At 43.1% G+C, this 14,536-nt stretch overlaps 1 protein-coding gene across 5 annotated transcripts in view; it reads right to left on the minus strand.

Annotated features, from left to right (window-relative positions):
- LOC135542061 (ankyrin repeat and SAM domain-containing protein 1A-like) overlaps positions 1-14,536 on the minus strand; it is a 47,907-nt gene that overhangs the window by 4,329 nt on the left and 29,042 nt on the right. For all 5 annotated transcript variants that reach the window (XM_064968690.1, XM_064968689.1, XM_064968687.1 and 2 more), the window contains 9 exons: positions 6,995-7,093; positions 6,538-6,684; positions 6,114-6,230; positions 5,064-5,237; positions 4,312-4,449; positions 3,980-4,051; positions 3,795-3,881; positions 3,462-3,599; positions 2,805-2,987 (listed from right to left, as the gene is read on the minus strand). In XM_064968690.1, the coding sequence (XP_064824762.1) occupies positions 2,805-2,987; positions 3,462-3,599; positions 3,795-3,881; positions 3,980-4,051; positions 4,312-4,449; positions 5,064-5,237; positions 6,114-6,230; positions 6,538-6,684; positions 6,995-7,093 (1,155 nt within the window). The remainder of the gene's footprint in view (positions 1-2,804; positions 2,988-3,461; positions 3,600-3,794; positions 3,882-3,979; positions 4,052-4,311; positions 4,450-5,063; positions 5,238-6,113; positions 6,231-6,537; positions 6,685-6,994; positions 7,094-14,536) is intronic.

Raw genomic sequence — 14,536 nt, forward strand, 5'->3', positions numbered from 1 at the left:
AGGACCAAGAAGACAAGAACAAAGAAATGTTAAACAGGGAAATAGAAAGACAGAGCATTTATAGTGGCACTGAACTGACCATAGTGGTGGAAGATATAAAAAGTGAATAATCTAGGTAATTTATCACAACCTATTAGGTGTAGACAAATAATGTTATAAAGATTTATCACAGAAAAAAATGTATACTTGACAGCAGCTGGCATAGCAGGGCTTTATCACATCTGTCAACGAGACTGGACTGTACTAGCAAGGCTCCTCCCATATCTAGACACAGCCAGTACAGCACAGTACAAAGTGATCAACTCCACAGTGATTTATGACTTCTTTAGACTAGTTCAGAATCTGGATCATCAGAATTTGTGGGTTCAATTACAGGCTCAAAATGGCCAGAAAAAAATAACTTTCTTCTCAAACTCGTCAGTCTATTCTTGTTCTGAGAATTGAAGGCTATTCCATGCGGGAAATTGCCAAGAAATGTAAGATCTCGTACAACGCTGTGTACTACTCCCTTCACAGAACAGAGCAAATGGTCTCTAACCAGAATAGAGAGAGTGGGAGGCCCTGGTGCACAACTGAGCAAGAGGACAAGTACATTGGGATGTCTAGTTTGAGAAACAGACGCCTCACAAGTCCTCAACTGGCAGCTTCATTAAATTGTACACGCAAAACACCAGTCTCAACTTTTATAAGAATATTTTGAAGATAAATACACAATGCAGAGGACGAGAGGACTAAAAACTAGAGTATTAATGCTCAATAGAGAATTGTAAGTACGAGTTGGGTTTCAGTTCAACAGCTGTTTAGAATCTGTGGAATGTCACTCCTGAACTCAGAGCTATGTATGCTACGTTCTGTACATTGAGTCTGGAGCAGGATACTGGTTATTTGTCCATTGGCCCACGTTTTTCGCCTCTTCAGTGTTGACGTTGAGACTGGTGTTTTGCAGAAACTATTTAATAAAGCTGGCAGTTGATAACTTATGAGGCGTCTGTTTCTTAAACTCTAATGTACATGTCCTCTTGCTCAGTTGTGCACCTGGGCCTCCCACTCCTCTTTTTATTCTGGTTAGGGCCAGTTTGCACTGTTCTGTGAAGGGAGTAGTACACAGCGTTTTGCGAGATCTTTAGTTTCTTGGCAATTTCTCACATGGAATAGCCTTAATTTCTCAGAACAATAATAGACTGAGTAAGATCGAGTATTTCTAATCAATTTGATGTTAATTTAATGGACAAAAAAATTGCTTTTCTTTCAAAAACAAGGACATTTCTAAGTGACCCCAAACTTTTAAACAGTAGTGTACATCGGACCAAAATAGTGCATACCTGGCAAGAATGAAAGTACATAAAGAAAATGACAGGTCATCTCACAATTGTGAAATTAATCTACATTAAAAGCTTCAAATGGAGTTGTTTTGTTCTAGATGTTCCTAGAATTCCACTGCCTAAAAGTAGATAATAAATACTGCCAACCCTGTACATTATGCAGCGAACTGATCACCTCATAATATATTATGTTTTATAGCAGATAATAAAGCATAGTGATTTGCGTGCACGCATAAACATGTTGAGCAGTGTGCATGCACGGTCCAGATGGTCCAGCTTTCTCAGGTGACTGTGATCACTGGAGTGTTCATTATTCAGGGTCCTGAAAGGCCAATACATCCATACATGGCCCAGGGCATACGTAAACATTTATGTAACATTCTCAATCAATATCCTGGGAATCAGTGGAGGGGCCGGGTGACCAGCAGAGAGATGCACAGTTCTCCCTCTCTCTCTCTATTTACAGATTATATTATATCCTGCCTGTTAGCAAGAAATACGACTATTCACTCAACAAGTTTCGCATACTGTATTGCTGCAGGAATGTCTACTCCGACCTGAATGACTCAGAGTTAGGGAGGTGAGATTGGTAGCAAAGTAATGAGTCATCACTTTCATCGCACTACAAATCTTCCTTTTTTTATAGTGTGATCAGTGGTTTAAAATCCAGAGGAACATTTGCTCACGAGGACTGTGTGTTATCTGATTGTGCATATTTATGCATACATGCCTACGCATGTACACATACATACGTAACTGAAAAAAATAAAGAAACACTTGGGTAAATGAGGGATACAAAATATATTGAAAGCAGATGCTTCCACACAGGTGTGGTTCCTGAGATATTTAGGCAATTAACATCCCATCATGCTTAGTGTCATGTATAAAATGCCCAGTTGCCCATTATTTTGGCTACTATGGCAGGAAGAAGAGATCACAGTGACTTTGAAAGAGGTCTTAAAAGAGCATAAGGGGTTTAAAGTGTGTGTGTGTGTGTGTGTGTGTGTGTGTGTGTGTGTGTGTGTGTGTGTGTGTGTGTGTGTGTGTGTGTGTGTGTGTGTGTGTGTGTGTGTGTGTGTGTGTGTGTGTGTGTGTGTGTGTGTGTGTGTGTGTGTGTGTATCTCAGTCACCAGATCTCAATCCAATTGAACACTTATGGGAGATTCTGGAGCGGTGCCTGAGACAGCGTTTTCCACCACCATCAACAAAACACCAAATTATGGAATTTCTTGTGGAAGAATGGTGTCGTATCCCTCCAATACAGTTCCAGACACTTGTAGAATCTTTGCCAAGGAGCATTAAAGCAGTTCTGCTGGATCGTGGTGGCCAACACCCTATTAAGACATTTTATGTTGGTGTTTCCTTTATTTTGACAATTACCTGTACATACTGTATACCCAAACACAGTATGCATATCATTTAGAAACACACACACACAGCTACATGTCAATTTTTTGTTTATGCTCAGTGTGTGGTACTCACTGTTGATCTCCTCATGCTGCTCCATTGTTGTGACGTGGGCCGACTGGATTTGGTCTCAATGACCTCTGACCCCAGAGACGGTGGGGGGACTGGGACATACTGCCTGGCCTTGGTCTGGAGAGCCAGCTGATAGGCCACCTCAAATGCCTGTCCCAGTGTCAGGATGATCTCATAAGTTTGAGTCTGTACCGAGGGAGAGAGTGAAGAATGAAGAGACAGTTGCAGTAATGACTGACAGCTACTTTGAATGAGGCACAATCTGCATTTTTATCATTGCGTTGTCAATCATAGCAGTGGAACTAAGTTCGAGAGTTCAGTCTATTATTGATCGAGTATTTAATTAGATAATCAAGATGTAGCTGTGTCATGTGCCAGGAATGTTTGGCACATGGCTTATAAAAGAGACTAATCAAGATATTATGTTACTTCCATGACAGCAGGTGCATTACCTTAATCAAGACATTAAGGCAATTTAATTAATCAAGAAGCTGCATGCAGTTTTGTCAATCAAGTTTTTGATATGATATGGCATTTAGAAACAAATTAATACAAATTAGAGTACTTTAGAAGGTGGGAAATGGGTGATTGTATTTTGGCATAGCCTTATGGAATGATTAATTGAGGGGTTTGGGCTGGTGTCATCATTTTGTTCCTCACCACTTCCACAGTGCTGAAGACATGGCAGAAGTGGTGGCCACTCTTACTGTCCTTGGTGATGTAGGCGAAGGTGCAGAGGTCATCGGGGTCCTGGGCCGCACAGGAGATGTTCCTGATCTCATGCTCGGCTACTATTGTCTGGTGAGAGGACAAAAGAACAGGTTGGAACTGAGGAGCAACAGGAACAAAACCATCGACCAGTAACAACCACTGACTTCATCCGAACCAACAGTGCAATCTTTATTGTAGGGGAAATAATATGAGAACGCGAGAGAGAAAAATAATGCAGTTGAGTTCATCATGCATTTCTCATTGCCAACAGGCTCCCATTACCTTAGTGGCGGCATCAATGAACTTGACCCCTTTATAAGTGATGGAGAGGATGACAACGGGACCCTTTTTTGAATGGTCCTTTGACTTCTACAAGTAGAAAGAAAATGGTGAGGGGATCCATATTAATATGGAGTGCTAGAATAGAGTGATTGAGTATTGATCTGTAGTATGACAGTCAGACTTACCCTAATTTTAGCACAGGCTTCTTGAGTGGACTCAATCCCCCTTAGATCCCTGATAATCATTGATCCCATATACTGGAAAATAAGCAACAAAACAGGCTATTATCTCTGAACTCAGTGGGTACAGATGTCAATTCAATGTATATTCCAATTTGGTTCAAAGAAATGATGTGGAAACAATGTTGATTCAACCAGTTTGTGCCCAGTGGGAACTATCAATTCTTGAAACATGAAGCGATTATCAAACACGGATTGAGGACTTTTCTAGTGGCCGAGATTCAAGGGTACTTCCATTGACACAACACGACAGGAGATTGACCATTGACATGACTTACACTGGCCTCATACCCGCAAGACTCTAAGATAAGTTTCTCAGGCTGGTGATGCCAAGCAGAGACCGTGGTGTACGTGGCAGACTGGCTCGGCGGCCGGAGGGTCAAACGGGGTTCCCTTTGTCGGTCACTCTGCCTGTCCTAGAAAGACAGATAGACATGGATTAATGCTGTACTGTACAAAGATTTTATGGCAGAACATACTGTAACACTTTGACTGATCAAAAGTTGTCTGGATGTCCTTTGGATGGTGGACCATTCTTGATACACAAAGGAAACTGTTGAGTGTGAAAAACCCAGCAGCTTTGCAGCTCTTAACACAAACTGGTGCACATGGTACCTACTACCATACCCCGTTCAAAGGCACTCACTTGTTTTGTCTTGTCCATTCACCCTCTGAATGGCACACATGCACTATCCATGTCTCAAATGTCTCAAGGCTTAAAAATCCTTCTTTAACCCGTCTCCTCCCCTTTATCTACACTGGGATCATAGCTTTCACCTGGATTCACCTGGTCAGTGTATGTCATGGAAAGAGCAAGTGTTCTTAATGTGTTAATGTGTTATATAGTGCATATTTAATACAAGCATGGAATGACTTCGATAATCTGTTAAACACATAACAGCTTCTGTTTCAGATCACCCCAGCAGCAGATTGCTCTCTTTATAACATGATTACACCACAGAGACACATACTGTATTTCTGTTACTTCATGAGGTACAGGTAAAGACAGCGTTTTGGCAGGAGGACTAACGTGGGAGCGGGGTCTCTCGCTGTAGGAGCGCAGGGACACGCTACAGTCCTGGTCCATGGCTCTCCTCCTCCTGCTTCCCTCTCCCAAGGGCAGGAGCATGTCCATGGAGCGACTGGTGGAAGGGTCCATCTGACTCAGAGGAGAGGTCCCTGTCTGGGACAACAGGTCCTGAAACTGCCACGTACAGATTGATTGATCATATTGATGACTGATTGGATGTGAAAGATAAGAAAACATAGTGACACAATACAGATTTCAATAAGATATTAGAGAATTATGTAATGGCATACAGTACAAATGAGATCCCAGCTAGCACATAATGTTCTGAGAACCATATGTTTCTTAGAGCTTGATTGTTCTATGGTTATTTTGCATACTACCTTCCCACAACTTTCTGAGAATGGTGCAGGATAGTTCCTTGGCTTTAAAACATTCTTAGCACAAGAAACTTGACAAAAAATATATATTTTCTTGGTATTTCATCAACAGAACGTTTCCTAAAAGTTCAAACATGGTTACATTTAATCGCTCCGACATTTTATGGTTGCTAAAATTCTAATAATTTGCCTGATTTTATGTTTATGTGACAAACAGAAGATTATAGGTTTGAAGCTCACTGATGCTGTGTCACAATTCAAAAGAAATATGTTTGCATGATTAATGCCTAAGGAAATTAATTTCTATCTGTACTTGGATTTAAAAAAAAGTTAATGCAATAATAAGCTAGCAGTGTTATTAAAAGTCTTATTGAAACATTCAGTAGTAGTTTTAAGGAAGTTATTAAAAAAACATCAAAATAATAATTTTAGTTCTCAGAGCTTTAATAAAACTTCCCAGAAAAACTTTCAAGGAACCAGGTTAAAATGTTCTCTGAACCTCCCTGCAACCTAAAAATAAATGTTCCCTTCCGTTTTACCAGTCAGGAAACTTATGGCTTCGTTTCCAGATCCAATGGGAAACCAAAAACGTATGTTCCCACAACTTCCAAGGAACCAAATGTGCTAGCTGGGATTATTGTTCAAATGTAAGACACTGATTACTCTTACTTACCCTGATCTGTGAGAGACGATGAGAGATCTGTGATTTGGTCGGGGCCTCCTCATAGGGCCGCTCTGCCAGAGACGCTATGATTCTCTTCCTGTGGCCCAGAGGGCTGATTTTCAACACCTGCAGAGACGTGCACAGATAAGACACAATGGTAACTACTAGACCGTACATAGGACAACGTTCATATGAACAACACAGACACTAATATTGACAAACAAGTACAAACCAACAAATATGAATGGAAATACACATTATCGACTCACACTGACTGTATATAGTGAGTCTGACACCTATGCTGGCACTCGACAAGCAGACAGAATGAACTCTCCTCAATTATTCAGCTCAAATCTGTTTTGCCTTAAGCTCAGCACAGTGCTGTCTCTTCCCTGAGGCACTACATAATTCACTAACAAAACATTGGCCTCACATTGACAATCTCCAGCTCCCATAGATTCTTCACACAGTCCAAGGTACGGTAGCCACTGGACAGGAAGTTAGGCAAGTACTCCTGGAGGCCTAGCACATCCAACCAGGTGGACAGAGAGGTGCTGCCATCACAGCCCAGGGCTTTCACCTACAAAGAGGGACAGAAAGGAGATCAAATTATATTCAAATAGAAGCAGGATTTTTCAATTTCTTTCAAGATTTTAAAACCGTACACAATGTCAAAAGGCTTGTTCACATGATTGCTATTGCCAAACATAGCTGCAGACTAGATCAAAGCTACTTTACAATACATTATCATGATTGAAAATACTGTGCACAAAGATAGATAATGCACACTCCTAGACACCTTGATGTACGGTGTCTTCTTAGACAGGGATGAATGGTCAACCCGGCACAAGGTTGCAGGCAGTGCCCTGGACTGATGATAACTACTGTACCTTGGGCAAGCTGCGTGCTGCACGGATGATCTTCTTTCTGTGGCCAGGGTCAGTGATTCCCATATCTCTAAGATCCGTGTCCTCCATCACGTTACTGCCCTACAAAAGCATCAACGCACGCATGCACACGCATAAGTTAATTACACAAGTACCACAAACTGCAGACACTTCCCAAAGTCCACAGTATACTGAAACACGTATAAATCCCTTAAGATAACTATTAACATAGGCATTACAACATCTCCTACACTCTATAGGTCCCTATATGCAATCAATAATACACACACACACACAAACAAACACACAAGTAAAAGCACACACACACACTTATTTATGTCCTCAGACAAACAAGAATTGGAGGACATTGTAGTCAAATAAATTGTGCATGCCAAAGGTAATCAATCTATTTTAATGAAAAACCACCAAGGGAAAAGCAATCAAAACTGCAGCAGCTTTTACATCTGAGCTGCAATGTAACATTACATCTGCTATGAGGGAAATGTTTAGGACTACGCATCTGTGTGTGTGTGTGTGTGTGTGTGTGTGTGTGTGTGTGTGCGTGCGTGCATGCGTGCGTGCGTGCGTGCGTGCGTGCGTGTGTGCGTGTGTGTGTGTGTTTGCGTGCGTGTGTGTGTGTGCCTGTGTGTGTGTGTGCAAACAGCTGTGGTGTTGGAGACAAGGAAGGAGGATTTCACTGCATATAATTGTGAATACAATAAAGTCAACTTAACATTTCCCATTTTCCTTTACAGTAATGATTGACAACAATAAATGTGCACCATTTGTTTTACGTAGTTCTCCATAAGAGGCACAAGCTTCGTCATCTAATTCAGGTTTATAGGGGGGAACAAAGATACAGGGAGACCCTTAAAAATGTGTAGCTCAGCATTTTCCCAGTGGACTGCCGCAGATTGATTCTTCCTGGCCAAGAATGTTAAAATGGAGCTAGTCTAATATGGCATCACTGCTTGTTTCTGGAGCACAATGCAGCAGTTACAGTCAGAAGGTATGACAATAGGAAATTACACACTGATTATCACTAGAACAGGGATCAAACTAATGCAGTGACTGACTTCAGGAATAGCCTGAAATAGATATTTCAACTAAAGTGATTGTTGGATGTTCCAGGAAGTCCCATGGGAGCTTGTCATTTATACTTCATCAGGAAAATATGATTAAGTAATGAATATCTATTTTTATCCATATCTATAACTGCTTATTACATAACTGCGATACATACAGTCTACAGTCTACTTCATCACAAAGGAGGAAGGTGTCATGAAATGAGGAGGCTCTAAAAATATATGTATTTTATGATTTGCGATGTAAAAAGCACCAAAAGCCCAATAAGGGGAAAGCGATAGGCCATATCGTGAGAGACATGAGAGACCCATTTATGGTTGATGAAAGCAACAAAAAATTATTATCAACTTGTAAAAATTAGGAAAATGGGGACACAGCGGTTTATTATTTATGATCCCTCAAAAGCTGCACTTGGAGCAACCATCCCATGCTGAGACAAATCCCTACAGAGTGTATGTGAGCCTGTGTTCTCTGATGGTAGTCACACTGTATCTACATTGATAGGTCTGAAGGGTAGTCAAACTATGATTTCTCAGTAATGAAGAATTTGTTCTATGACACCCTTGCCTGTGTGGTCAGCAGGAAAATGGGGCATTCAGATCTTCCCCACTGAGCTTTAGAATAAAAAAGAGAGATTTGATTTCTCTCCTATTTTATTAATGAAGATGACATCTTTATATTTGCATCTTTCAGGTCAGTTGTTCACCAACTAATGTGCATCTCTGGCACAGTCACCATTACATTTGCTCCTCATGGCTTCATGATATTGTATTTCTATGTGATTTATAAATTCATTTGATGATAGGGTCGAACAATATCTCACAGTGTATGTCAACTATTCACAAAAATGATTCAGGGCAAAACCCAGCACAACACCTTTCCTGATCCAGAATCAGCCCACCAAGTAAATACAATAATTAACACATCAGCTCTGCAGTGATACAAAGAATTTGGCAGACAGACAGTTCAATAGGACACCATTGAACCTTTACAACATCTCTCTGACTGCTCTGACCTTTTCAGACACAACCTACAAGTCCTTGTAAGTATCTGAGAGTAATATGTCCTGCAGGGAGCTCCTCAATTATCTGCTTGGTGCTTCTACATCTCAGACACATTAGTAATGAGATTAACATTAACATCACATTGCTAATGACCTATTATCCTCATCCTATTATTACCTTATTAAAGAGATTCTCTGGTTCTTTTGTATGGTTTTTAGCCAGTAGGCCTCACAGTCCCCAAAAATTTTACTCTCTTTTACTCTCTGTTCCGAACGTACTAGACGACCAGTTCTTATAGCCGTTAGCCGTACACTTATCCTACTCCTCCTCTGTTCCTCTGGTGATGTAGAGGTTAATCTAGGCCTTGCAGTGCCTAGCTCAACTCCCATTCCCCAGGTGCTCTCATTTGTTGACTTCTGTAACCGTAAAAGCCTTGGTTTCATGCATGTTAACATTAGAAGCTTCCTCCCTAAGTTTGTATTATTCACTGCTTTAGTACACTCTGCGAACCCAGATGTCCTAGCCGTGTCTGAATCCTGGCTTAGGAAGGCCACCAAAATCCCAGAAATTTCCATCTCTTACTATAACATTTTCCGAAAAGATAGAACTGTCAAAGTGGGCAGAGTTGCAATCTACTGCATAGATAGCCTGCAAAGTTCTGTCATACTATCCAGGTCTGTACCCAAACAATTTGAGCTTCTACTTTTAAAAATCCAGCTTTCCAGAAACAAGTCTCTCACCGTTGCCGCTTGCTATAGACCACCTTCTGCCCCCAACTGTGCCCTGGACACCATGTGTGAATTGATTTCCCCCCATCTATCTTCAGAGCTCATGCTGTTAGGTGACCTAAACTGAGACATGCTTAACACCCCGGTCATCCTACAATCTAAGCTTGATTCCCTCAGTCTCACACAAATTATCAAGGAACCTACCAGGTACAACCCCAAATCCATAAACACGGGCACCCTCATAGATATCATCCTAACCAACCTGCCCTCCAAATTCTTCTCTTTCTTCTGGCGCCAACAGAGATGGCCGCCTCGCTTCGCGTTCCTAGGAAACTATGCAGTTTTTTTTTTACGTGTTATTTCTTACATTAGTACCCCAGGTCCTTTTAGGTTTCATTACATACAGTCGAGAAGAACTACTGAATATAAGAGCAGCGTCAACTCACCATCAGTACGACCAAGAATATGACTTTCGCGAAGCGGATCCTGTGTTCTGCCTTTCACCCAGGACAACGGAATGGATCCCAGCCGGCGACCCAAAAAAAGGATTTCGTAAAAGAGGGAAACGAGGCGGTCTTCTGGTCAGACTCTGGAGACGGGCACATTGTGCACCACTCCCTAGCATTCTTCTCACTATTGTCCAGTCTCTTGACAACAAGGTTGATGAAATCCGAGCAAGGGTAGCATTCCAGAGGGACATCAGAGACTGTAACGTTCTGTGCTTCACGGAAACATGGCTCACTGGAGAGATGCTATCGGAGTCGGTGCAGCCAGCTGGTTTCTCCACGCATCGGGCAGACAGAAACAAACATCTTTCTGGTAAGAAGAGGGGCGGGGGCGTATGCCTTATGGCTAACGAGACGTGGTGTGATCACAAAAACATACAGGAACTCAAATCCTGTTCACCTGATTTAGAATTCCTCACAATCAAATGTCGACCGCATTATCTACCAAGAGAATTCTCTTCGATTATAATCACAGCCGTATATATTCCCCCCCAAGCAGATACATCGATGGCTCTGAACGAACTTTATTTGACTCTTTGCAAACTGGAATCCATACATCCTGAGGCTGCATTCATTGTAGCTGGGGATTTTAACAAGGCTAATCTGAAAACAAAGACTCCCTAAATTGTATCAGCATATCGATTGCGCAACCAGGGCTGGCAAAACCTTGGATCATTGCTAATCTAACTTCCGCGACGCATATAAGGCCCTGCCCCGCCCTCCTTTCAGAGAAGCTGACCATGACTCCGTTTTGTTGATCCCTGCCTACAGACAGAAACTAAAACAAGAAGCTCCCACGCTGAGGTCTGTCCAACGCTGGTCCGACCAATCTGATTCCACGCTCCAAGACTGCTTCCATCACGTGGACTGGGATATGTTTCGTATTGCGTCAGACAACAACATTGACGAATACGCTGATTCGGTGTGCGAGTTCATTAGAACGTGCGTTGAAGATGTCGTTCCCATAGCAACGATTAAAACATTCCCAAACCAGAAACCGTGGATTGATGGCAGCATTCGCGTGAAACTGAAAGCGCATACCACTGCTTTTAATCAGGGCAAGGTGACCGGAAACATGACCGAATACAAATAGTGCAGCTATTCCCTCCGCAAGGCAATCAAACAAGCTAAGCGTCAGTATAGAGACAAAGTAGAATCTCAATTCAACGGCTCAGACACAAGAGGAATGTGGCAGGGTCTACAGTCAATCACGGATTACAAAAAGAAAACCAGCCCAGTCACGGACCAGGATGTCTTGCTCCCAGGCAGACTAAATAACTTTTTTACCCGCTTTGAGGACAATACAGTGCCACTGACACGGCCTGCAACGAAAACATGCGGACTCTCCTTCACTGCAGCCGAGGTGAGTAAAACATTTAAACTTGTTAACCCTCGCAAGGCTGCAGGCCCAGACGGTATCCCCAGCCGCGCCCTCAGAGCATGCGCAGACCAGCTGGCTGGTGTGTTTACGGACATATTCAATCAATCCCTATCCCAGTCTGCTGTTCCCACATGCTTCAAGAGGGCCACCATTGTTCCTGTTCCCAAGAAAGCTAAGGTAACTGAGCTAAACGACTACCACCCCGTAGAACTCACTTCCGTCATCATGAAGTGCTTTGAGAGACTAGTCAAGGACCATATCACCTCCACCCTACCTGACACCCTAGACCCACTCCAATTTGCTTACTGCCCAAATAGGTCCACAGACGATGCAATCTCAACCACACTGCTCACTGCCCTAACCCATCTGGACAAGAGGAATACCTATGTGAGAATGCTGTTCATGGACTACAGCTCAGCAATTAACACCATAGTACCCTCCAAGCTCTTCATCAAGCTCGAGACCCTGGGTCTCGACCCCGCCCTGTGCAACTGGGTACTGGACTTCCTGACGGGCCGCCCCCAGGTGGTGAGGGTAGGCAACAACATCTCCACCCCGCTGATCCTCAACACTGGGGCCCCACAAGGGTGCGTTCTGAGCCCTCTCCTGTACTCCCTGTTCACCCACGACTGCGTGGCCACGCACGCCTCCAACTCAATCATCAAGTTTGCGGACGACACAACAGTGGTAGGCTTGATTACCAACAACGACGAGACGGCCTACAGGGAGGAGGTGAGGGCCCTCTGAGTGTGGTGTCAGGAAAATAACCTCACACTCAATGTCAACAAAACTAAGGAGATGATTGTGGACTTCAGGAAACAGCAGAGGGAACACCCCCCTATCCACATCGATGGAATAGTGGAGAGGGTAGTAAGTTTTAAGTTCCTCGGCATACACATCACAGACAAACTGAATTGGTCCACCCACACAGACAGCATCGTGAAGAAGGCGCAGCAGCGCCTCTTCAACCTCAGGAGGCTGAAGAAATTCGGCTTGTCACCAAAAGCACTCACAAACTTCTACAGATGCACAATCGAGAGCATCCTGGCGGGCTGTATCACCGCCTGGTAAGGCAACTGCTCCGCCCACAACCGTAAGGCTCTCCAGAGGGTAGTGAGGTCTGCACAACGCATCACCGGGGGCAAACTACCTGCCCTCCAGGACACCTACACCATCCGATGTTACAGGAAGGCCATAAAGATGATCAAGGACAACAACCACCCGAGCCACTGCCTGTTCACCCCGCTATCATCCAGAAGGCGAGGTCAGTACAGGTGCATCAAAGCTTCTATCTCAAGGCCATCAGGCTGTTAAACAGCCACCACTAACATTGAGTGGCTGCTGCCAACACACTGACTCAACTCCAGCCACTTTAATGATGGGAATTGATGTAAAATATGTCACTAGCCACAATGCTACTTAATGTTTACATACCCTACATTATTTATCTCATATGTATACGTATATACTGTACTCTATATCATCTACTGCATCTTTATGTAATACATGTATCACTAGCCACTTTAAACTATGCCACTTTGTTTACATACTCATCTCATATGTATATACTGTACTCGATACCATCTACTGCATCTTGCCTATGCTGCTCTGTACCATCACTCATTCATATATCTTTATGGACATGTTCTTTATCCCCTTACACTTGTGTGTATAAGACAGTAGTTTTGGAATTGTTAGTTAGATTACTTGTTGGTTATTACTGCATGGTCGGAACTAGAAGCACAAGCATTTCGCTACACTCGCATTAACATCTGCTAACCATGTGTATGTGACAAATGAAATTTGATTTGATTTGATTTGAAATTCACCTCTGCTGCCTTCAACTTGGTTCTCAACGATCACTGCCTCATTGCCTGTGTCCGTAATGGGTCTACGGTCAAACGACCACTCCTCAACACTGTCAAACGCTCCCTAGAACACTTCAGCGTGCAGGCCTTTCTAATCGACCTAGCCCGGGTATCCTGGAAGGATACTGACCTCTTTTTGTCAGTAAAGGATGCCTGGTTGTTCATTAAAAGTAATTTCCTCAGCATGCCCCAATCAAAAAACGTAGAACCAGGAACAGATATAGCCCTTGGTTCACCCCAGACATGACTGCCCTTGACCAGCACAAAAACATCCTGTGGCATACTGCATTAGCATCGAATAGCCCCCGCGATATGCAACTCTTCAGGGAAGTTAGGAACCAATATACACAGGCAGTTACGAAAGCAAATGCTAGCTTTTTCAAACAGAAATGTGCATCCTGTAGCACAAACTCAAAAACAATATGGGACACTGTAAAGTCCATGGAGAATAAGAGCACCTCATCCCAGCTGCCCACTGAACTGAGGCTAGGAAACACTGTCACCACTGATAAATCCACGATAATTGAGAATTTCAATAAGCATTTCTCTATAGCTGGCCATGCTTTCCACCTGGTTACCCCTACCCTGGTCAACAGCCATACACCCCCCACAGTAACTTGCCCAAGCCTCCCCATTTCTCCTTCACCCAAATCCAGATAGCTGATGTTCTGAAAGAGTTGCAAAATCTGGACCCCTATAAATCAGCCGGGCTAGACAATCTGGACCCTTTCTTTCTAAAAAAGTATCTGCTGAAATTGTTGCAACCCCTATTACTAGCCTGTTCAACCTCTCTTTCGTATCGTCTGACATCCCCAAAGATTGGAAAGCTGCTGCGGTCATCCCCCTCTTCAAAGGGGGAGACACTCTAGACCCAAACTGCTACAGACCTATATCTATCCTACACTGCCTTTCAAAGGCCTTTCTTCGAATGAAAGTTAACAAACAGATCACCGACCATTTCGAATCCCACCA

Source organism: Oncorhynchus masou, chromosome 6 (genome assembly GCF_036934945.1).
Source record: "Oncorhynchus masou masou isolate Uvic2021 chromosome 6, UVic_Omas_1.1, whole genome shotgun sequence".
Lineage (NCBI taxonomy): Eukaryota > Metazoa > Chordata > Actinopteri > Salmoniformes > Salmonidae > Oncorhynchus > Oncorhynchus masou.